Source organism: Coregonus clupeaformis, chromosome 8 (genome assembly GCF_020615455.1).
Source record: "Coregonus clupeaformis isolate EN_2021a chromosome 8, ASM2061545v1, whole genome shotgun sequence".
In the NCBI taxonomy this organism is placed as follows: Eukaryota; Metazoa; Chordata; class Actinopteri; order Salmoniformes; family Salmonidae; genus Coregonus; species Coregonus clupeaformis.
This window is the reverse complement of record NC_059199.1, coordinates 18842111-18868088: the sequence shown is the minus strand read 5'-3', so window position 1 is coordinate 18868088 and position 25978 is coordinate 18842111. Positions and strand designations below refer to the sequence as shown.

The 25978-nt window shown below is 41.9% G+C and overlaps 1 protein-coding gene across 8 annotated transcripts in view; it reads right to left on the bottom strand.

Moving 5' to 3' along the window:
- Positions 1–25978, bottom strand: part of LOC121571232 (collagen alpha-1(XXV) chain-like) — a 516412-nt gene that overhangs the window by 254064 nt on the left and 236370 nt on the right. For all 8 annotated transcript variants that reach the window (XM_041882570.1, XM_041882569.1, XM_041882567.1 and 5 more), the window contains exon 4: positions 3322–3329. In XM_041882570.1, coding sequence (XP_041738504.1) covers positions 3322–3329 — 8 coding nt within the window. The remainder of the gene's footprint in view (positions 1–3321; positions 3330–25978) is intronic.

Here is a 25978-nt window from a genome sequence, read left to right as displayed (position 1 = left end):
TTTTTACATTGTAGAATAATAGTGAAGACATCAAAACTATGAAATAACACATATGGAATCATGTAGTAACCAAAAAGGTGTTAAACACATTAAAATATATATTTTATATTTCAGATTCTTTGAATAGCCACCCTTTACCTTGGTGACAGCTTTGCACACTATATGGGGTTGTTATCAATAACGTCATATTTCGTTCTATTTCAAACATTCCATTCCCAGCTGGGGGGCAAGCCTGCAGCCCGCTCCAATGCATTACAGTGCAAAACACAGCTGGAGTACACCTCTATCTCGCAATTTTTTCCACCCTTTAATTTGATATTTTAGTGGTATAAAATAAAAATAATACAAGTTTACTATACCTGTCAAGTACTGTGCCTCACCTATAGATTTACGGGCTACCGGACCCAGGCTCAGGGATGGCTAACTCTGGAGATCCCTTCGATCTCCACTGAGGTGGGTAGATATGCTATTAGTTTTTTGTGTGGAATGATCTACAATACACTTTAAGATTTGAGGAATTGGTGCTTCAGACGGTTGATAGGGACCTTTTTACTGAAGAATGTGTATTATTTATGATTGTGCTTTACTTTTTGTCTATTGTTGTGTATATTAAGTTGTATTTTAATGTGTATATGACTGTGTAGTTTAATGTGTTTATTGTATTTTGATGTGTATTGTGATGCTATACAGGTCTCATCTGGAAAAGAGACATTGGTCTCAGCATTGACTCCCTGTCAAAATAAATATTTAATAAATACAACTACTTCTAAACTTCCAACAATAAAATCAACCATGGATGAATGATAATATACCTAGCTACACATTGAAATTATGGTGTCCTATGTTGGGAAAATCAGATGTCAATGTTGCCTACATAAACCCAACCTCACTGAGGATGGATCAACAACCAGTCAATGGTATTAGCGGAGCTGGGGGTATTCCTGCCCCACAGCAGGTAAATTGAACGTTCTGCACCTTCTTGTGATGTTTATTGATAACAACCTGTGTACAATTTTCAATGTAGTGCCTTTACACAATGAGAAACCTAATATTTCTTAAATTACTTTGTAATTTCAATGACAATTTTTGTATGAACATGTTTGCTTTTTATAATAAACAAATTTCTTTACAGGGTTAAATATTAATTTATAGGGCAAAACATGTGCTTTCAAAGTAGCTAGAGATTTATATAGGCCCAACATAGGCATCTCTATCAATTTAAGAAATCATATTTTTGGTGCACCCAAATTTTATGTTGTGCTCCTAACTTTTTTAAGTTGGGCGCACCAGTGTACCAAAGAAAATGTATTTCGTTTTTAGTTGCAGCCAAACTCTTTTCTTTCCTTGTCTGAGCCAGTCAGAGAATGTACGGCTCATACACCGAATGCTTTTCCAATCACTCTTGAAGACAAGACAATATGTCACACTATACATCCCCCTATAATAAAACATAATCACTTAATTAATCATGATCCCCTTGCAGGATCTACAGTATGTAGATAAGCAAGAAAAGTAAACGGGGAAGCAACGTGAATGTCTTTTCCATTGTTTTATGCTAGACATTAGCATTAATGAAATCTGTCCTAACGCCTTCTGAGTAAACAGACATATTTGAAACCACAGGTCCCTGTCTATTAATCAGTGCTAAGTGACACTTAAGCTATGCAGAGATGTTTGTAATGGATGCACCATGGTCAGTTTGAGGGTCAGTTTGGTTCAGAACACTGGCAACAAATTAACCAATTTTCAACGGGAGCCTATTGAATATGCATGGAGATGTGATCTCTGCAAGCCCGGGGTGGGCATAATGAATGAGAAACCACATGATATCCATTATTGCCACTTTAAAACATATGCCGTTGATATTTCTTTCCAAAGTAGGATTTTTGACCATCATTGTCAGATGATTGCATTCTATGAAGACACAATATAATTTGCAGAAATCCATAAATAGAGGGAAAATATATTCTGTAGAAATCAGGCTGGTGGACTTTCATTTGGCCTGGCTGGGTGTATAGAAATCGACACCTCAGCAGTACAACCCGTCCAGAGCTCAGGGTTGCCAGAACCTGCCACAACACAGTGTTGCCAGTTACGCATCCCCCCAATCTCCTTTCCTCCCCTTTAACCTAGGGACTGCAAAGACGCCACCCCTTCCCTTCTGAAATCCCGACTGTCCGTAATGACTTTGTCAACATGACGTAGTGGTCTGCTGGTGGAAGCGTGTCAGACAACAGTAGATCAGGTCCGGGATGCGAGACCTGCCAGAGGGAGTTGAGAGGCAAGAGCACCTGCATTCACTTACCACCCCCAGGGGCAAAGTTATGGATGTGGCCATAAGCCAAAATATGCATTTATCTGTTGCAGAATTAGGTAAATCTGCATTCAATGTTTTTGCGCCCCGTGATTAGAATGATCTGCAGAACTCTCTGCACCTTCATGATCTGTTACCGCTATGGCAGTTCAAGTTGTTGATGGAGGACCTCCGTGTTGAGGAATGTGAATGCTTTTCTTAAATTGCTTCTACATAGAGTTTTTATTGAGTTGTATTTGTAAATGTTATACATTTGTATGATTTGTGTACATGCAGGGCTCCCTTCAGAAAGAGGCCTTGGTCTCAATGGGATTTCCCTACTAAAATAAGGTAAAATAAAATAAAATAAATAAAAAGGCATTGAGCAGCTGAGGACGCCCAGCGGATTAACTTACTACTTTTATGTTTGACCCGGTTACCACTTCTGCCCCTGTAGTGTCAGAGAGCCCCTGGTGGTTATATATATGAGTTTGTCTTCATCTTCAGAATCACAGGAGTTTTCCATCTGTGGAGGTCGAGTAATTCTGTGATCACTCGGCACATAATGAAGTGTGACACTTCTTTGGGTACAGGGGGCTGGCAGCGAGTGGGGTTGGTGGTGGGGTGATTGCAAACCATGCTGCCCTAGATGAGAGGAAAGGTCCCCTATTAGGGGAAGGCATGGATGAAAATATGATTTTAATCATATAGTCAGATTACATGGGCAAACTGAAAGGTTTTTGTCCAGCACACAAAGAGCTTATATTATTTGTGGTTGGATTTGCTGGATTTGCCGTTCAGAGGGTACAACACAAAATTACTTTACTTGGGGGGAAATATGTAACAAGTACTTTGCTCAGATGTGGCATTTGTGATAGCACACACTATATTAACATTACCAGAATTATCTGGCAACAGAAGGTTGCTATAGTGCATGGATTCCCTTGGATCCATTGATCTGCATCTGTTTTGTACCTTTGAGTCATACATACCACACTCAGAGAGGCTGTGAAGTCATGTATACTTACAGGAGGTCCTGAAAAAGAATAAACAAACAAGAGCAAAAGTTAGTACACCTTTTATTCAACTGTCAATCAGATCCATATCTCCTAAGTAAATAAGCAAAACAAAAACACATGTACCGTAAACACTTCCACTGATATCCCCATATCTCAATGAGTTTAAATATACACATTAATTCATGTACCGCATACCAGACGGGGAACTATAAAGAGACATATGCGACAGTGCTTCTGGATACTTTGTTCAATACCCACTAAATCAAGGCATTATATTTCTGCATAACTGCAAAATCACAGCTTTATTATACCCGTGGCATTTAACCCTGGCAGCGTGACAATCCCTGTTATCCGCTTTCAACACTGTGGGCCAACAATGACAGGGGCTGGTTTGGTCACGACTACTTTTTGGAGGTGTCTGATTTCACTGCTACAAGGGTTTTCTTGCTTGTTAAAACGGTCACCCATTTTGCGAGGTGATACCACCAAAGATGGTGGATAAATGAAGAAGGTTCACTCAGGCCGCAATACCAGCTGGGGCTGGTCTACTTAATTCATTGACTTTCATTGAACCAAAGAAAATACAATAAATAAAAAAATAGAGTGGGGTGTCTCACTTCCTCTTCCGTCTCTGGGGATACTCCCATTCTTTCCCAATTACTTGTGCTCAAAGGCATCTGCACCATAGCACTTCAGGCCTCACTTCAGAGCCCTGCAAATCATTAGGGAAGCCCAGCTGCTCCACCGGAAAGAAACTGTGGAATTGTTTTTATGAGCAATTTTTCACTGGTCTTTATTATAATTATTGTTTTATTGTTTGGTGAGTAAGGCTACTTATTTTTTGGCTTTTTTTGTAAACATTTTGTATTTTGTTGACTTGGTCCTCTGTTGTACACAGGTGAAGTTCGTTAGGGATGCTAAATAAGCGTGAAGGGGAGGATATGATGTCACTGATGGGGCTTGGCAAACAACTGGGCTAGTTATACTGTAGCTACTAGCTAGTTGTGAACTGGAAATATTCCTGCATTAATGTTTAAAAGGGCAATCTGCGGTTCAAACAATAAGGAGGGATGGGGCTGGAGAAATCTAACCACAATCAAATTTGTGGACAGAGCTATGGATACAAGGACTGACCATCCATTAGATCAAAATGATAGGTTGTTTTGAAGGTGATGTTTATGCTTTGAAGGTATACAGTGTTCATTTACAATTGCATTGTTTACAAACAATATAGTTAAACAACCCTACCATACCCTCTCTCTCTCTCTGGTTTAACGTAAGCCATTCCTCCCTCTGCTCCACGCGGCAGTGGGGAAGCACGTCTGCAAACAAATAACTATTCCCTTAGCAGCAGCTCACTGTGTGGCCTTGCTCACATGGGAAAATGGAGGAGCTCCACTTTACCCCCTCGGGGCCTTTTTAAGATACTAGCCAGGGATGGAAGTCAGCATGTCCTCTCTCCTTCCGCTCTCATCAGCCTAATGGAGCAGGATGACAGATTGCCAGTCGCCATCTATCTTGTTCCTCTTCCCATGCTATGAAGCATTTTGCCTCAACACTGTCTATTGCACACAAGTGAACACAATAGTACAGGCTCACGTGTGCACCTCCTCGGAAATGCTACCAGGAGGTGCCATCCCTCAAGGTGAGTGAGGCAGGGAATAAAACCTGATAACACTTCCCCATTCTCTCTGTGGATTCCTGTCACTTTTGTGCAGCTCATCCCAGGGTTTTTTAATGTGTTTGGTTTCCCAGGGGAACAGGTTTTCTTGGCTCACTACGAAACTGCCTCAGCCCACAAGGTTTTTTTTTCATTCTTTTTTTTCGGCAAGCCTTTGGTGACTCCGCTTAATTGATGGAGAACCCTCTCTATTGCACTAGAGAACAATCAATACATGTACATTTTAGTCATTTAGCAGACACGCTTATCCAGAGTCACAGTTAGTGAGTGCATACATTTTTTTCATACTGGCCCCCCGTGGGAAACAAACCCACAACCCTGGCGTTGCAAGCGCCCTGCTCTACCAAATGAGCTACACGGGACCCCGTGTAAACTTTCTGGTTCAAAGTTAAACAACTGCTTTCCGCAGTCCCAGCTTGCCTTAGGGAGGTGAAAAGCTTGTGGGAAAAGCCCTTAACCAAAAATATCCTTGCTAGGAGCTTCCCTAGCCTAGACATGCAAAATATGGAGGAACTTGGGTTTCGTAATGCCCCTATGGTGAAGCGTAGCTGGCTGACCACCTCAACCTCATACGTCATGCTATTAACACTGCCAGTACCTCCCTCCCTGGAAAGATGGAACACTTTTCTGCCTCCATTTTCCAGAAGACGTACAAAGCCTTGGTCCAATCAATTAGAGCACTTAACATGACCTCTTTACTGATGGCTTATAAGGCCGAGTTACAGGAAGAGGTGGGGAAACAACTGGATTCGGACACCCTGAATACACATGCCTGGGATGAGATCTGTATGATTACAGACCTAAAACTCGGCACATCCTGTAATGCCGTCCGAGGCTGTGGTCGTACCATGAGCCTGGCGGTGGTGGGAGAGAGGGCACTTTGGCTAAGCTTGTCCAGCTTGATAGACAAATAAAACGTGGCCCTCCTGGATGCCCCTGTGTTACCCAAGGAGCTGTTTGGGGCCCACTGTCGCTGCCATGTGGCAGAAGTGTGACATGAGTAAAAAAAAAGACTCAGCTCAATTGATGGAAAACCCTCTCTATCGAGCTAGAGAACAGTAAGTACAGTATTTCATTACTTAAACTTTCTGGTTCAACTAAAAAAGAAAAGGGGAGGGAACGGCGCCCTTATTAAGCAACCGAGCCCCAGACAGCTATCTGGAACTCCTAAGTCCACAACTCTCAGGCATTTTTCTTGTCCGATTTCTACCATGTGCTTGGTTCATGCTGTCGGGCCACTACCCACTCTACCTCCCTTTCTTTTTTGTATTTGTATTTATTATGGATCCCCACGTCTTTCTGGGGTCCAGCAAAATTAAGGCAGTTATACAATTTTAAAAACATTACAATACATTTCACAACACATTAAGTGGTTGCCCTCAGGCCACTGCTCTACTACCACATATCTACAACACAAAATCCATGTGTAAATGTGTGTATAGTGCGTATGTTATCGTGTGTGTATGCATGTGTCTGTGCCTGTGTGTGTGTGTCTCTTCACATTCCCCACAGTTCCATTTCTTTTCTACTTTACTGCTTGCATGAGTTACTTGATGCGGAATAGAGTTTGATGTAGTCATGGCTCTATGTATTACTGTACACCTCCCATAGAGACTTCTGATGGCATGTTTTGTGGGGTATGGATGGGTGCCGAGCTGTGTGCTAGTAGTTTAAACAGACGGCTCGGTGCAATCCACATGTCAATACCTCTCACAAATACAAGTAGTGATGAAGTCAATCTTTCCTCTACTTTGAGCCAGGAGAGATTGACATGCATATTATTAATGTTAGCTCTCCGTGTACAGTTAAAGGCCAGCCGTGCTGCCCTGTTCTGGGCCAATTGTAATTTTCCTACATCCCTCTTTGTGGCACCTGACCACACGACTGTACAGTAGTCCAGGTGCGACAAAAACGAGGGCCTGTAGGACCTGCCTTGTTGATAGCATTGTAAGAAGGCAGAGCAGGGCTTTATTATGGACAGACCATCTTAGCTACTGTTGCATCAAAGTGTTTTGACCATGACAGTTTACAATCCAGGGTTACTCAAGCAGTTTAGTCTTCTCAACTTGCTCAATTTCCACAAATGTAATTACAATATTTACTTGAGGTTTAGGGTTTAGTGAATTATTTATTTTTTCTCCAAATACAATGCTTTTATTTATTTATTTTATATTTGGGACTAACTTATTTCTTGCCACTCCATTCCGAAACTGACTGCAGCTCTTTATTAAGTGTTGCAGTGATTTCACTTGCTGCGGTAGCTGACTTGTATAGTGTTGAGTCATCAGCATACATAGACACACAGGCTTTCCTCAGAGCCAGTGGCAGGCTATTAGTGATGATTGAAAAGAGTAAGGGGCCTAGACAGCTGCCCTGGGGAATGACTAACTCTACCTGGATTAAGTTGGAGAGGCTTCCATTAAAGAACACCCTCTGTGTTCTGTTAGACAGGTGTGACGACCCTCCCACTCTGTCTGCCGTATTCTCTCTTTGCTCTTGTTTCCTTATTAGGATGCCGGTGGGCGGAGTTGGGGGGGTCGTCAGTTACATGGGAAACACCTGGGCCGGGTGTGTCCCAGGATAAATGGACCTCTTCCACATTCATTGGGGAGACTCTCTCCAGGCAGATACTTTGATCTTGGTTGTGATATTTTTGAGGCTTTTTTGGGTTGTTTGCTTTGGCACTTTTCAACACTTTTCCATATTACATTTATGCATGCAAACACTCACGTACACTACTGATTACTGATTACACACACCATTGTTATTTGATTTAGTTTACTTTAATTAATAAATATATACTTTGAGTACTCCTTGTCTCCACGTGTCTCCCTTTTGTTACGAACTTGAGCCGGTTCGTAACAAGTGGGGGGCTCGTCTGGGATTTTGAACTGGTTGTGTTTGGGAGAACGTGGAGTTAATGTCCAATTCTGTAGGGTTTTTCTTTGTAAATTTTGTTAGTTTGTTTGAGTTTGATAGGCCAGTATTGGTTGCCTTTGGGTTTTGTACTGCGTTGGAGAGAGTACATTGGTTAGTTTCCAGTCCCTGCCCAGCCTGGAAACTCTTGCTCTACTCGCTGTTGGGACATCGGTCTGAGGTGAGTACAATCGGCTGTGTACCTCAGTGGGAGATTGGGTAGGGTAGTGACATTTGCTACCCGGAGCTATAGCTTTTTCCCCTGATAGGCTTAGTGACGTGTTTTGTTTTGGGATACGTTGGGCATGGTTAAATGTTTGTAATTTTTGTGTGGTGTCAGTGGACTGAGCAGTTGTCTCGGGGCACATCCGTGGCTTGGGGAAATCTACCAGCGTGCTGGGGGTTTAATTCCTTGCCAGCGGGCTACAGTGCGTAATTACCCACCGCAAATCTGCACGAAGACTAGGGTTGAGTTATTGTAGGTTTTGGGGAAGCTCCATATCCCAGCTCTTTTCTGTGGTGCTCGGTGTGATTGTATTTCTCTTGTGTCTGGTGTGCTCAGCAGAGGGGTTGAGCAAGATTATTATGATCTATATATATTTAATTTTTTTTTTCCTGATTATGGCGTCTAATGTAGACGAGTTCATTCGCTTTCCATCAGAAGAACTGTTAGAATTATGTACTAAAGAACAGCTGTTGAAGGTTGCTGAACACTACAAGGTTGAAATTAGTGATAAACGTCTAAAAAATTCTATTAGGTTAATATTGAAGGCCAATTTGATGGAGAGTGGTATTCTGGATGTTACCACTGGGGCAGCCTCTGCTGAGGACACGTTGTCTCCCCGATATGTTACAATGACCGTTCCATCGGTTAGTCATAGTAGTCTTCTTTTTGAACAGCAGAAAGAACTGCTTCTGTTACAGCTAGGGCATGATCGTGTAAAATATGAAAGGGAATTGGAATTTAAACAGGATATGGAGCGTGCTAAAATCAAGCTGCAACAAGAGCGACTAGAGTTGGTTAGGGAAGGAAAGCTCTCAGGGGAGAGTTTGCTCTGGGAAGGTGACCCAGAGTTACCTAGGGGTCGTTCCTCTTTTGGTCGTAATCCAGAGACATTTGATGTTGTAGGGAATTTACGGTTGTTGCCCCAGTTTAATGAAAAGGACCCGGAGACATTCTTTTCGTTGTTTGAGCGTGTTGCTGACGCTAGGAGTTGGCCTGATTCTGATCGCACTTTGATGTTGCAGTGTGTGCTGACTGGTAAAGCGCAAGAAGCATATTCAGCTCTTAGCGTAGCAGACAGTGTTAGTTATGAGAAGGTTAAAACGGCTGTGTTACAGAGTTACGAATTGGTCCCTGAGGCTTACCGCCAACGATTTAGAACTTTAAAAAGGGATGATCAGCAGACTCATGTTGAGTTTGCGCGAATATTATCTTCACAGTTCAATCGCTGGTGTTCTGCCTCTGCAGTTATGACTTTCCAAGGGCTGTGTGATCTGATTATGTTAGAACAATTTAAGGACACAATCCCTGATCGTATAGCGACGTACATTAACGAACGAAAAATAAAGACTGTTGCTGAAGCTGCGGTTTTGGCAGATGAATATGTGTTGACTCACAAAAATGTTTTTGCCGAACCCCGTATTCGGAGTGAGTGGGGGCGTTCGCAGAGATTTGGGCCTCGCTCGCCGAGATACTTCGGTTCCCGGGCAGAGTTTCATTCAAATAGGGTTGAGCCTGATACCCGTGGTAAAACTGACGTTGGTCAAGAGTGTCACTACTGTCAAGAATTAGGTCATTGGAAAAATGAATGTCCGATTCTTAGATCTAGGGGTAAATTCAGTACAGGTGCTTATGGTAAATCGAGGCCTGCAGCGTTAGCCGCGTCTGTTAAACATCAGTTCACTCAAGACGCATTGTCTCCTGCCCGGAGCCAGGTGAAGGGTTATATTGATCCCGACTATTTACCTTTCGTTACGGAGGGTTTTGTGTCTATGGTAGGAAGTAAGAACCTAGTGCCAGTAAAGATCCTAAGAGACACAGGTGCCTCTGAATCATTTGTGTTGGAGTCTGTGTTACCCTTCTCTGCGGAGACTGATTCGGGGAATAGTGTTCTAATCAGGGGAATAGGTTTGAACACTCTGTCAGTTCCATTGCATAAACTGATGTTGGATTGTGGACTGGTGAAAGGTGAGGTTGTTGTGGGGGTGCGTCCTTCATTGCCTATTGAGGGTATTGACGTGATCCTTGGAAATAACTTGGCTGGGGAGCGTGTGTGGCCTATCGTGTCTCCATCTTTAGTGGTTTCCACTAAGCCGTCAATTGTAGGGATTCCTGATGAGAGTGCGCAGGATTTCCCAGAGGTGTTTTCTGCGTGTGCAGTGACGCGTTCTATGATCCATGACGACCTGGTCACGGAGCTGGCTAACGAGAATACCATAAAGAAGTCTGTTACTGTTTTCCCTGTTATCCCGTTATCTGTATCCCGCTCCGATTTAATCGAGGCGCAACGGACTGACCCTACATTAGAAGAGTTGCGGGACCAAATTGTGTCTGTGGAACAGTTGGGAGATGTCGCACAGGGCTATTTTCTCCAAGAGGAGGTCCTGATGAGAAAGTGGATGTCTCATGGTAGTTGTTTTCTGGGGAGGCGATTAGTCAGGTTGTGGTACCAGTTAAGCTTCGTGAGTTGGTGCTGACAACTTCTCACAACGACGTTGCTGGGCATATGGGTGTGAGAAAAACCTACAATCGCATATTACGACATTTTTTTGGCCAAGATTAAAGAGGGATGTTTCTGATTTCATCAAAACTTGTCACACCTGTCAATTAACTGGTAAACCTAATCAAGCTATTAAGCCGGTACCACTGTTCCCTATTCCTGTACTCAGTAACCCTTTTGAGTATCTGATTATTGACTGTGTTGGTCCTCTGCCTCGTTCCAGAAAGGGTAGTAATTATTTGTTGACTGTGATGTGTCAGACCACTAGGTTTCCTGCTGCCTATCCTCTCAGGTCTATCACGACTAAGTCTGTGTTAAAAGCTTTGACTCAGTTTTTCTCACTGTTTGGAATCCCTAAGGTCATTCAAAGTGATCAAGGATCTAATTTCACCTCTAATCTCTTTGGACAGGTTCTCCAACAACTCCATATTAAACACAACTTGGCTAGCGCTTATCATGCCCAAAGTCAAGGAGCACTGGAACGTTTCCATCAAACGCTTAAGTCTTTGTTGAGATCTTATTGTACTGAGATGGATAGGGATTGGGAGGAGGGGTTGCCTTGGTTACTGTTAGCTGCTAGGGAGGTTTCACAGGAGAGCACAGGTTTTAGCCCAAATGACCTAGTGTTTGGACATAAGGTGCGTGGGCTTTTATCTGTTCTCCAGGATGACTGGAAGTCTCCCGAGCCTCCTCAGTCCCTGTTATCATATGTGTGTGATTTTCGGCGACGCTTGTATGCCGCTGGTGAAATGGCTAAAGAGAAGCTATCATCTTCACAGGACAGGATGAAGAGCATATATGATCGGCGAGCTGAGCCTCGTCACTTTAGTCCAGGTGATCAGGTTCTGGCTCTGCTGCCAATTGTTGGTTCTCCTTTTCAAGCCAAGTTTCAAGGTCCATATACAGTGGTGCGCCAGGACACTGAGCAAAATTATCTAGTTGCCACTCCAGAACGGAGGAAAGCACATCAACTGTGCCATATAAATTTGTTAAAACCCTATTATGCACGTTCCTCTGAGACTGAACAGGGGGAGTCTACAGAGGACGGTAAGGCTGTTCTTTTGGCTGATACTGTTTATTCCCTGGATTCTGGTCATGCTAGGTCTGTGCAGGAGCAGGAAGATGTTTCTGGTCCCGACGATTGCATACTGCAGGGTAGATTGAAGAATTCAGAGACACTGGAGATTTTAGATAGTCTTCTTACTCATCTACCTGTTGATGGGCGGAAAGAGATGGTGGGTCTGATTCGGAGATTTCCAGGGTTGTTTTCTGATACACCAACACGTACAAACTTAATAGAACATGATATTGACATTGGAGATGCTGACCCCATTCGTCAACGGTTCTATAGAGTTTCTTCAGAGAAACTGCGTTGTCTGGATGCTGAGGTCAGGTACATGCTGGAGAGTAAAATAGCAGAGCCTTCTTTCTCCAGTTGGGCTTCTCCCTGTATCTTGGTCAGTAAATCGGATGGAACAAACAGATTTTGTACGGACTACCGTAAGGTAAACGATGTCACTAAGCCGGATTCATTTCCTCTTCCTCGGATGGAGGACTGCGTTGATCAAGTCGGGCGCAGCTAAGTTTGTGAGCAAATTTGACCTGTTAAAGGGCTATTGGCAGGTGCCACTGACGAGTAGGGCACGTGAAATCTCTGCCTTTATTACACCTTTTGGTCTGTACTCGTATTCGGTTATGAGTTTCGGGCTGCGTAATGCGCCTGCAACTTTTCAGCGACTTATGAACAGGGTTGTCTCTGGTCTGGCCGGGTGCGCTGTTTATCTGGACGATGTAGTGATATATGCAGATACTTGGGAGGAACATCTGTCCCGTATTCAAGCCTTGTTCGAACGTCTGGCTGCGGGTCGTCTCACGATAAATTTGGCTAAATGTGAGTTTGCTCAGGCGACTGTGACATACCTTGGAAAGGTGGTTGGTCAGGGTGAAGTGCGTCCTGTTCGGGCTAAAGTGGTAGCTATTGATGCTTTTCCACTACCAACTACTAAAAAGGAACTGATGCGTTTCTTGGGAATGATTGGGTATTATCGTGGTTTTTGTAGGAACTTCTCTATTGTGGTCGCTCCCTTGACAGATTTGCTGAAAGCTAAGGCTGTGTACGTATGGTCTTCTCATTGTCAACAGGCTTTCGAAGATGCAAAGAGGTTGCTTACTTCAACTCCGGTACTGGCTGCTCCTCGTGTGGATTTGTCATTTACCTTGCAGGTGGATGCTAGTCATGTGGGGGCGGGTGCAGTGTTGCTGCAAGCAGATGTGGCTGGGGTTGAGAGGCCTGTTAGTTTCTTTTCCAAAAGTTTAACCATTATCAGTTGAACTATTCTGTCATTGAAAAAGAAGCATTAGCACTTATATGGGCGCTACAACACTTTGAAGTGTATGTTGGGTCGGGTGTAGTACCTATTGTGGTTTACACCGACCATAACCCTCTCACATTTTTGAGGTCCATGAGGTGTCCTAATCAGAGGATAATGAGATGGTGTTTATTTTTACAATCTTTCCATCTAGATGTGCGGCACATCCGGGGGACTGATAACGTGATTGCTGATGCGCTCTCTCGTGCGCCCTGTTCATGAATATTGATGTGACCGACCAGTGTTTGATTTTGTCATGTTCTATCTTTCCTGTTTGTCCCCTCCTAGTCTTGTGTTTTTCTTTCCTCTTAAAGGTTGCTTCCTGGGTAAAGGTTGCTGAGGTCTGGAGAGGAGGATGATGGGTGGGGCAAGTGGAGGGGTGAACATGTACAACTTGTCGGTTTTGGGACGCAGGGGCTGGTACGTTGGGCCGGGGTCCTTGTTGGTCCCCGGTCTTATGGGGGGGGGTGTGACGACCCTCCCACTCTGTCTGCCGTATTCTCTCTTTGCTCTTGTTTCCTTATTAGGATGCCGGTGGGCGGAGTTGGGGGGGTCGTCAGTTACATGGGAAACACCTGGGCCGGGTGTGTCCCAGGATAAATGGACCTCTTCCACATTCATTGGGGAGACTCTCTCCAGGCAGATACTTTGATCTTGGTTGTGATATTTTTGAGGCTTTTTGGGGTTGTTTGCTTTGGCACTTTTCAACACTTTTCCATATTACATTTATGCATGCAAACACTCACGTACACTACTGATTACTGATTACACACACCATTGTTATTTGATTTAGTTTACTTTAATTAATAAATATATACTTTGAGTACTCCTTGTCTCCACGTGTCTCCCTTTTGTTACGAACTTGAGCCGGTTCGTGACACAGGTAACTCTTTATCCACAATATAGCAGGGGTTGTAAAGCAATAACACACGTTTTTCCAGCAGCAGATTCTGATTGATAATGTCAAAAGCTGCACTGAAGTCTAACAAAACAGCTCCCACAATCATTTTATAATCAATTCATCTCAGCCAATCATCAGTCCTTTGTTGATTGCCCTTCCCTATAACCGTGCTGAAAATATGTTGTTAATTTGTTTACTGTGAAATAGCATTGTATCTGGTCAAACTCAATTTTTTCCTAAAATTAACTAAGGGTTGGTAACAGGCTGATTGGTCGGCTGTTTGAGCCACTAAAGTGTGTTTTGCTATTCTTGGGTAGCGGAATTACTTTTGCTTCCCTCCAGCCCTGAGGGCACACACTTCCCTGTAGGCTTACATTGAAGAGATGGCAAGGAGTGGCAATATCATCCACTATCATCCTCAGTAATCTTCCATCCAAGTTGTCAGACCCAGGAGGCTTGTCATTGTTGATATACAACAATAATGTTTTCCCGTCTTCCACACTCACTTTATGGAATTCAAAATTACAATGCTTGTCTTTCATAATTTGGTCAGTTATGCATGGATGTGTAGGTTCAGCATTTGTTGTTGGCATGTCATGCCTAAGTTTGCTAACCTTTCCAAAGTAGTTGGCAATATCAGTGGGTTTTCCTTTTTGTTCAGCTTATTCACATGATTTCTCAATTTACAGTTTGTTTACCAATCGTCTGTGTAGCCATACTTATTTGCCATTCCTTTTGCCTCATCCCTCTCAACCATGAAATGTTTAATTTCCTCATCAATCCACAGGGATTTAACAGTTTTTACAGTCATTTTCTTAATGGGTGCATGCTTATTAGTAACTGGAATAAGCAATATCATAAATGTGTCAAGTGCTGCATCTGGTTACTCCTCATTACACACCACAGACCAGCAAATATTCTTTGCATCTTCAACATAGGAATCACTACAAAACGTATTGTATGACTTCTTATACACTATATTAAACCCACACTTTGGAACTTTATTCTTCCTAGATATGGCTACTATTTTATGATCACTACATGCAATGGATTTAAATACTGCTTTCGAGCACATTTCTGCAGCATTAGTAAAGATGTGATCACTACATGTGGATGATTTTATTCCTGTGCTGTTTGTAAATACCCTGTTAGGTTGACTGATAACCTGAACCAGGTTGCAGGCACTGGTTACAGTTTGAATCTTTTTCTTGAGTGGGTAGCTTGATGAAAGACAGTCAATATTTAGGTCACCCAGAAAATATACCTCTATGTTGATATCACATACATTATCAAGCATTTCACACATATTATCCAGATACTGACTGCTAGCACTTGGTGGTCTATAGCAGCTTCCCACAGGAATGGGCTTTAGGTGAGGCATGTGAACCTGTAGCCATATTAATTCAACAGCATTTGACATGAGATCCTCTCTAAGCTTTACAGGAATATGACTCTGAACATACAAAGCAACACCTCCACCATTGGCATTCCTGTCTCTTCTGGGAGCGAGTGGCTGGGGATATTTTTGCTCTTGGTAACCCTCCTCCTTGGAGTAGGGCCAAGACAAACATGCTCTACTGCTCCGGATTAGGACGTCTGGATACCAGTATGTTCCTTCTACCTTGTTAGGTACACCATCTGATGGCCTACATCATTTCGCCGGCTGCTCTCTCTCGCAAAAATCCCCGCTCAGTGACATGTACAGCCATACCTGTCCCCGCTCACTAAAGGCACAGTCCAAGAGGATCGAGCATGTTTTTCAGAAAATAATGCTCTACTCATATGCCTCGGACACATTATGAGGTATCCCAGTTAACTGTAACACACTCTCTGCCCCTTTTGCAGCATTGTTACACCCAAGGGTGAGCCTGACACGCGCACAGAGCCGTCTTCCAACCGCTAGTATGGAGCCTGCCTTACACATCTTTCCAGACTGTTTCACTAGACTGTTAGAAGTGACAACCCTGTGGGGGTTTGGAGACTCCATCACCTAATGTTGAAAACGCACCACTAGGGGTGGAAACGCTAGCACACCCTTGGCAAGGGTGAAGCTTTAAACCTTTTCATTCCTCTATGCCTGATACTCCCCACTCTGGTCAGAGTGAGGGAATAAGGCTTATCCCTCATCCTACACAGCAAATTATCCAGTGTTAAATCAGCACTGACAGTGTTAAATTTAACACTGGTCCAGTGTCTATACGGGTCCACACTTTATCAGAAGTACGTGATCAATGACGTTCAAAGCTTTGTTTTGTCGAACAACCACCTGATTGGTTTGGTATTGGTTTCGGTAGAAGACAAAAAGGCTACCCTGCGCACGTGCTACGGCATGTGCGATGTAATCTTTAATAATTTGGCTGTTCTAAATTATTTTGACCAGCAGGTGCCACTAGTGTTGATCAAAGACTTGAGAACTGGTTGGAAATGCTTAACACTTCAGGAAGCTTTGTTTCCCAATCACTCGTTTTCAGGCCTGCAAGTAACATTATGATGGCTTGCAAAGTGATGTGTAATTCATATTAGAATCCAGCCAGAGTGGGGATATCCAGTATTTTGAATTTGTATTCACCTGCAACCTGCATTCAGAATGACTTTTAGCTTGGGAAAAATAAGATGAGCCTACATAAACCATCTAAACTGGAACAACCATTTCAGTAACGTGTGCAATAAATCTAGGCAACAGATTGGATTACTTCAGAAAAATTTATATTATTTATATTTGCGTAGCATAAGATTAATTAATAAATCAATGCACATGCAAAAATATAGATACAGAAACAAGCAATTCAAAAATCTACCTGCAATAGAACATGCTAGGGAAATATGATAATGAAGGGTGTGGTTTTTCTTTAACACTGGTTATTAACACCAACACTTGGATATTTTACACCAATGAGTGTTAATTGAACACTTACAAAATTAATTTAACACCTAAATCAACTCTAGAAATGTTACACTGAAAAATCAACACTAGGTACAGATGAAGTCGGAAGTTTAGCCAAATACATTTAAACTCAGTTTTTCACAATTCTTGACATTTAATCCTAGTAACAATTCCCTGTCTTAGGTCAGTTAGGATCACCACTTTATTTTTAAGAATGTGAAATGTCAGAATAATAGTAGAGAGAATTATTTATTTCAGCTTTTATTTCGTTCATCACATTCCCAGTGGGTCAGAAGTTTACATACACTCAATTAGTATTTGGTAGCATTGCCTTTAAATACTTTAACTTGGGTCAAACGTTTCGGGTAGCCTTCCACAAGCTTCCCACAATAATTTGGGTGAATGTTGGCCCATTCCTCCTGACAGAGCTGGTGTAACTGAGTCAGGTTTGCAGGCCTCCTTGCTCGCACACGCTTTTTCAGTTCTGACAATACACTTTCTATAGGATTGAGGTCAGACCTTTGTGATGGCCACTCCAATACCTTGACTTTGTTGTCCTTAAGCCATTTTGCCACAAGTTTGGAAGTATGCTTGGGGTAATTGTCCATTCGGAAGACCCATTTTCGACCAAGCTTTAACTTCCTGACTGATGTCTTGAGATGTTGCTTCAATATATCCACATAATTTACCTTCCTCATGATGCCATCTATTTTGTGAAGTGCACCAGTCCCTCCTTTAGCAAAGCACCACCACAGCATGATGCTGCCACCCCCGTGCTTCACGGTTGGGATGGTGTTCTTCAGCTTACAAGCAACCCCCTTTTTCCTCCAAACATAACGATGGTCATTATGGCCAAAAAGTTATATTTTTGTTTCATCAGACCAGAGGACATTTCTCCAAAAAGTATGATCTTTGTCACCATGTGCAGTTGCAAACCGTAGTCTGGCTTTTTTATGGCGGTTTTGGAGCAGTGGCTTCTTCCTTGCTGAGCGGCCTTTCAGGTTATGTCGATATAGGACTCGTTTTACTGTGGCTATAGATTATTTTGTACCTGTTTCCTCCAGCATCTTCACAAGGTCCTTTGCTGTTGTTCTGGGATTGATTTGCACTTTTCGCACCAAAGTACGTTCATCTTTTGGAGACAGAACGCGTCTCCTTCCTGAGCGGTATGACGGCTGCGTGATCCCATGCTGTTTATACTTGCGTACTATTGTTTGTACAGATGAACGTGGTACCTTCAAGCGTTTGGAAATTGCTCCCAAGGATGAACTTTTTTTCTTTTTTTTTCTGAGGTCTTGGCTGATTTCTTTTGATTTTCCCATGATGTCAAGCAAAGAGGCACTGAGTTTGAAGTTAGGCCTTGAAATACATCCACAGGTGCACATCCAATTGACTCAAATGATGTCAATTAGCCTATCAGAAGCTTCTAAAGCCATGACATCATTTTCTGGAATTTTCCAAGCTGTTTAAAGGCACAGTCAACTTAGTGTATGTAAACTTCTGACCCACTGGAATTGTGATACAGTGAACTATAAGTGAAATAATCTGTCTGTAATGAATTGTTGGAAAAATTACTTGTGTCATGCACAAAGTAGATGTCCTAACCGACTTGCCAAAACTATAGTTTGTTAACAAGAAATTTGTGGAGTGGTTGAAAAACGAGTTTTAATGACTCCAACCTAAGTGTATGTAAACTTCTGACTTCAACTGTAACTAACACTGGTCAATTTGCTGTGTAAAGCCACTCGATGGCCAGAGAAGCTCTTTACAACCAGCCCTGGCAGCTACCGTTACTCAGGGATCTTTTGACCTGAGTGAACTGAGCGATTTTCTAACCTCACCCAGTACCATGGTCCTCTGGACCTGGAGCGTGGGTTGTTAACCCCAGTGTCTTGGCTAAATTCCCAATCTGGCCCTCATACCGTCATGGCCACCTAATCATCCCTAGCTTACAATTGGCTCATTCATCCCCTCTCTTCCTCCCTGTAACTCTTCCGCAGGTCACTGCTGTAAAATATAATATGTTCTCATTCATTGTAAAATAACGGTCAATAAATTAATAAATATTGCACTTGAGGCTTTTATACAGCAGCCTTTCGAGCCACTGAAAAACATGGACACATGATACTGTATTTCTCATTCTGCTTTACTGATGCCCTTGCACCAGCTATTATAGTGACGTAAACATTACTGCACAGTCAAAATCATGTTTTACATTAAATGTGATGATATGTGGATGAAATCAGATGAAAAATCTTTATTTTAGTGACCTTGATTGTATTTCAGCTATCCCTGACCCTGATTTAGTTTTCAGCCTTTTTACAGATGTATTCAATACTTTTGTGGATAATCATGCTCCATTAACAAAAATTAAGAGTTAAAGGTAGTTTGAATGCCTGGTACACTCCGGAATGATCAGAAGTCATTCATAAAAGAGATGATGCTTGGGTCCAGGCCAGGAACACAGGCTTAGCCCTGGACTGGCAAGCTTTAAAAGCAACTGACAAATCATTTTGTCAGACAAATCAGAAAGGCTAAAACTGATTATTCTGTAACCACTCTTTTGGATTGTAATGGAACCCGGCTAAATTCAGGAAAACTGTCAAATCCCTGAAGGGTTCTATTTCCTCCTCTCTGCCACAACAAATTAATTCAGACACTGGCCTCATAACGGAAAATAAATGCCATCATTTATCCATTTAATCACCATTTTATTTCTTTTAAATAAATTCTAAGCCTATTCACAATAATATTGGGCTGGATGCTGATAGGGGAAACTTGCTGAATGATCAGAGAAATTCTAGTCAAAGCTTTTCTTTTAGGCTATTTACAGAAAAATAAGTCATGGATGCTTTGCTAACAATAGACAACAAGAAATCCACAGGGGCCAACCAACTGCCTAAATAACCCATCTTTTTAACATTGTTATCAGGAAATATTCAAAGTATGGAAATCAGCACTTGTGCTGCCACTCCATAAGTGCGGGGATAGTAGTGATCTTAATAATTATCGCACCATTTCAAGGGTTCCTTGTCTAGCTAAGATTATTGAATCCTTGGTAAATGTATAGCTTTGCTCTTTTTTATCTGAGAAATGTATTTTGAATTTAAACCAATCAGGGTTTAGGCCTGGGCATAGCACTATTACAGCACCCAGTTTAGTTTTTAATGATCTTGTCAATGCTTTAGACACTAAAATGAAATGTGATGCTTTATTTATGGACCTGTCAAAAGCTTTTGATACTGTTGATCATGCTATTTTATTTAATAAGTTGTCCTCAATAGGCCTGAGCTCTGACGCCTGTTTGTGGTTTCGTGATTATCTTAGCGACAGAACCATTGTGATTGATGGGGTTAAGTCTGCATTTATTGATGTACATAAAGGTGTACCACATGGGTTGATGTTGGTACCTATTCTCTTCACTATTTATATAAAAACCATTGGTCAATTATTATTTATATTTTTTTACTTCGTCTAATGTATATGTGGATGATATTATTATGTATGCTATTGCCACGACTGTTGATCTGGCTGTGTCAAAACTACAGTCAGATGTTATTGCTATGCTTCATACAGGCAAAACGAAATACATGTTATTTTCAAACTCTCGTAAGAATGTTTCAGATTAACTACATGTTCACTCATTAGATGGTTCGCCAATCGAATGAGTGCCCATATATAAATACTGTATTGATAAGGATTTGAAGCTTAGAAAACATATACAGTGAGGGAAAACAGTATTTGCCCACTGACAAAGACATGATCAGTCTATAATTTTAATGGTAGGTTTATTTGAACAGTGATAGACAGAAAAACAACAACAAATTCCAGAAAATGCATGTCAAAAATGTTATAAATTGATTTGCATTTTAATGAGGGAAATAAGTATTTGACCCCTCTTAAAAAAACATGACTTAGTACTTGGTAGGCCTGACCTTGTTGGCAATCACAGAGGTCAGACGTTTCTTGTAGTTGGCCACCAGGTTTGCACACATCTCAGGAGGGATTTTGTTCCACTCCTCTTTGCAGATCTTCTCCAAGTCATTAAGGATTCGAGGCTGACGTTTGGCAACTCAAACCTTCAGCTCCCTCCACAGATTTTCTATGGGATTAAGGTCTGGAGACTGGCTAGGCCACTCCAGGACCTTAATGTGCTACTTCTTGAGCCACTCCTTTGTTGCCTTGGCCGTGTGTTTTGGGTCATTGTCATGCTGGAATACCCATCCACGACCCATTTTCAATGCCCTGGCTAAGGGAAGGAGGTTCTCACCCAAGATTAGACGGTACATGGCCCCGTCCATCGTCCCTTTGATGCGGTGAAGTTGTCCTGTCCCCTTACCAGAAAAACACCCCCAAAGCATAATGTTTCCACCTCCATGTTAGACGGTGGGGATGGTGTTCTTGGGGTCATAGGCAGCATTCCTCCTCTTCCAAACATGGCGAGTTGAGTTGATGCCAAATAGCTCCATTTTGGTCTCATCTGACCACAACACTTTCACCCAGTTCTCCTCTGAATCATTCAGATGTTCATTGGCAAACTTCAGACAGCCCTGTATATGTGCTTTCTTGAGCAGGGGGATCTTGCGGGTGCTTCAGGATTTCAGTCCTTCACGATGTAGTGTGTTACCAATTGTTTTCTTGGTGACTATGGTCCCAGCTGCCTTGAAATCATTGACTAGATCCTCCCGTATAGTTCTGGGCTGATTCCTCACCGTTCTCATGATCATTGCAACTCCACGAGGTGAGATCTTGCATGGAGCCCCAGGCCGAGGGAGATTGACAGTTCATTTGTGTTTCTTCCGTTTGCGAATAATCGCACCAACTGTTGTCACCTTCTCACCAAGCTGCTTGGTGATGGTCTTGTAGCCCATTCCAGCCTTGTGTAGGTCAAAAAAATTGTCCTTGACATCCTTGGAGAGCTCTTTGGTCTTGGCCATGGTGGAGAGTTTGGAATCTGATTGATTGATTGCTTCTGTGGACAGGTGTCTTTTATACAGGTAGCAAGCTGAGATTAGGAGCACTCCCTTTAAGAGTGTGCTCCTAAACTCAGCTCGTTACCTGTATAAAATACACCGGGGAGCCAGAAATCTTTCTGATTGAGAGGGGGTCAAATAATTATTTCCCTCATTAAAATGCAAATCAATTTATAAAATTTTTGACAAACATTTTTCTGGATTTTTTTGTTGTTATTCTGTCTCTCACTGTTCAAATAAACCTTTACTATAGACTGATCATGTCTTTGTAAGTGGGCAAACATACAACATCAGCAGGGGATGAAATACTTTTTTCCCTCACTATATAAATTTATATATATATATGATATATATATATATATATATATATATATATATATATATATATATATATATATATATATATATATATCCTTTAAAAAATATTTGTTCTTTATTACTTTGTAACCCTACCACGCCTCCACGAATTGGAGTAAACTAGTGAACAACAACGCTTAGGCCTCTACTACCAGCTTATACAGTTGATGTCGGACGTTTACATACACTTAGGTTGGAGTCATTAAAACTTGTTTTCAACCACTCCAAATGTCTTGTTAACAAACAATAGTTTTGGCAAGTTTGTTAGGACATCTACTTTGTGCATGACACAAATAATTTTTCCACCAATTGTTTACATACAGACTATTTCACTTATAATTCACTGTATCACAATTCCAGTGAGTCAGAAGTTGACATACACTAAGTTGACTGTGCCTTTAAACAGCTTGGAAAATTCCAGAAAATGATGTCATGGCTTTAGAAGCTTCTGATAGGCTAATTGACATCATTTGAGTCAATTGGAGGTGTACCTGTGGATGTATTTCAAGGCCTACCTTCAAACTCAGTGCCTCTTTGATTGACATCATGGGAAAATCAAAAGAAATCAGCCAAGTCCTCCGAAAATTTTTTGTAGACCTCCACAAGTCTGGTTCATCCTTGGGAGCAATTTCCAAACGCCTGAAGGTACCACATTCATCTGTACAAACAATTGTACGCAGGTATAAACACCATGGGACCACGCAGCTGTCATACCGCTCAGGAAGGAGACACGTTCTGTCTCCTAGAGAATAACGTACTTTGGTGCGAAAAGTGCAAAACAATCCCAGAACAACAACAGAGGACCTTGTGAAGATGCTGGAGGAAACAGGTACAAAAATATCTATATCCACAGTAAAACGAGTCGAATATCGACATAACCTTAAAGGCCGCTGATATAGTGTTGTATGAACAAAGTTAAATCTGTTAGATAGGTAACTCTTGGTGCCACAGTCTGAATGCCAAGGATTCTAGTATGTCGAGGGAGCTTACTGGGGTTTATCTTAGAATGATTGATAGAAAATATACTGACTTGGGTACAAGCAAGTACCATCAGAGAGGGGAGTGCCCACTGATGGTTACCAGATGTTGTTGAAGAAACGTGTAACATGAAGTATATAAACTCCGATATTTCCTTTGTCCAGGGTTCGGATGACAAGAGGCAAAGCATGTGCCGATTGTTAAACGAACCCGGTACCGTAGTCAAATAAATACTTTGTATCAACTCTCCATATAAGTGTTTAAGTATATTCTTTCATCCTGAACTTCTCGATACCAGAAACTCATCATAACATATTGTCGTCTGAACGAACAGGATGCAGTTTACAGCTAAACTGACAGGTAAGCAGACTCATTTTATTATTATGTTAAAATCTGCTTATCTGTGGTAAAGCTGAGATGTAACAAACGTTTAAAAGTCTATATTTTAAGGGGGACGATGAGTGGTGTTGAGGTACAGTGGGGAGAACAAGTATTTGATACACTGCCGATTTTGCAGGTTTTCCTACTTACAAAGCATGTAGAGGTCTCTAATTTTTATCATAGGTAAACTTCAACTGTGAGAGACGGAATCTAAAACAAAAATCCAGAAAATCACATTGTATGATTTTTAAGTAATTCATTTGCATTTTATTGCATGACATAAGTATTTGATACATCAGAAAAGCAGAACTTAATATTTGGTACAGAAACCTTTGTTTGCAATTACAGAGATCATACGTTTCCTGTAGGTCTTGACCAGGTTTGCACACACTGCAGCAGGGATTTTGGCCCACTCCTCCATACAGACCTTCTCCAGATCCTTCAGGTTTCGATGGGCAATACAGACTTTCAGCTCCCTCCAAAGATTTTCTATTGGGTTCAGGTCTGGAGACTGGCTAGGCCACTCCAGGACCTTGAGATGCTTCTTACGGAGACACTCCTTAGTTGCCCTGGCTGTGTGTTTCGGGTCATTGTCATGCTGGAAGACCCAGCCACGACCCATCTTCAATGCTCTTATTGAGGGAAGGAGGTTGTTGGCCAAGATCTCGCGATACATGGCCCCATCCATCCTCCCCTCAATACGGTGCAGTCATCCTGTCCCCTTTGCAGAAAAGCATTCCCAAAGAATGATGTTTCCACCTCCATGCTTCATGGTTGGGATGGTGTTCTTGGGGTTGTACTCATCCTTCTTCTTCCTCCAAACACGGCGAGTGGAGATTAGACCAAAAAGCTCAATTTCTGTCTCATCAGACCACATGACCTTCTCCCATTCCTCCTCTGGATCATCCAGATGGTCATTGGCAAACTTCAGACAGGCCTGGACATGCGCTGGCTTGAGCAGGGGGACCTTGCGTGCGCTGCAGGATTTTAATCCATGACGGCGTAGTGTGTTACTAATGGTTTTCTTTGAGACTGTGGTCCCAGCTCTCTTCAGGTCATTGACCAGGTCCTGCCGTGTAGTTCTGGGCTGATCCCTCACCTTCCTCATGATCATTGATGCCCCACGAGGTGAGATCTTGCATGGAGCCCCAGACCGAGGGTGATTGTCAACTTGAACTTCTTCCATTTTCTAATAATTGCGCCAACAGTTGTTGCCTTCTCACCAAGCTGCTTGCCTATTGTCCTGTAGCCCATCCCAGCCTTGTGTATGTTTACAATTGTATCCCTGATGTCCTTACACAGCTCTCTGGTCTTGGCCATTGTGGAGAGGTTGGAGTCTGTTTGATTGAGTGTGTGGACAGGTGTCTTTTATACAGGTAACAAGTTCAAACAAGTGCAGTTAATACAGGTAATGAGTGGAGAACAGGAGGGCTTCTTAAAGAAAAACTAACAGGTCTGTGAGAGCCGGAATTCTTACTGGTTGGTAGGTGATCAAATACTTATGTCATGCAATAAAATGCAAATGAATTACTTAAAAATCATACAATGTGATTTTCTGGATTTTTGTTTTAGATTCCGTCTCTCACAGTTGAAGTGTACCTATGATAAAAATTACAGACCTCTACATGCTTTGTAAGTAGGAAAACCTGCAAAATCGGCAGTGTATCAAATACTTGTTCTCCCCACTGTATGTAAGGGATGTAAGTAGAAAGATAAAATTACACAATAACAGGGTGCTATGATTCTAAGCAGGGTTTGTTCAGAGTAAAGACCAAACACAAAAGAGAAGAAGGAGAGTGGGTTTAACAAGATTGGGCGTAGGGTCTTTTATTGTGTACGACAATATAACATGTGATAAGATAGGTTCGAGTCCTAAGTAAGAAATATATATTTTTCAGAGGTTCAAGTCCTCAAGGAATTATAATAAAGTGTTAGATGTGAAGAGGTTCAAGGCCTCAACCATGTTATAAAAGCCCTATGAGAAAATTAGTATTTTGTTGAAGGTTCAAGTCTTTGGTGGAAGGTTAAAGTCGTTGATAGAAGATTAGAGTCCTTTGTAAAAGTCCTATAAGTTAAAATAAGCCATAATTACGGGAGTGACAGCAATATAGAGGAGAAGTACAAATTAAGGAGGTTCAGTCTTCTGAGAGGTAGAGTACCTTGGTGAAGAGAGAATTAGTCCTGTGTGAATTACTCCAAACGGTCAGGAGAGTAAACAATAAATCATACTGCATAAAGAATCAGAGCAGATACAAATGAGCCTGTTGAATCATAGCACCGAAGACAAAATAGGCAAGCATAATTTTAATGAAGATCAATGTGGAGATTTGATTCAAACATTTAATTACTAATATTGTATAAACTAATAATACATGAAAATGGGGAGTCAATTCAGTATACCGGTTACGGGCAAGACAGTGACAATGAAGAATAAATCAGAGCTTAATTAACCTCGAAGAAAGCAAAAGGAAATGACAAAATTATTACAGACAAATCCACATTT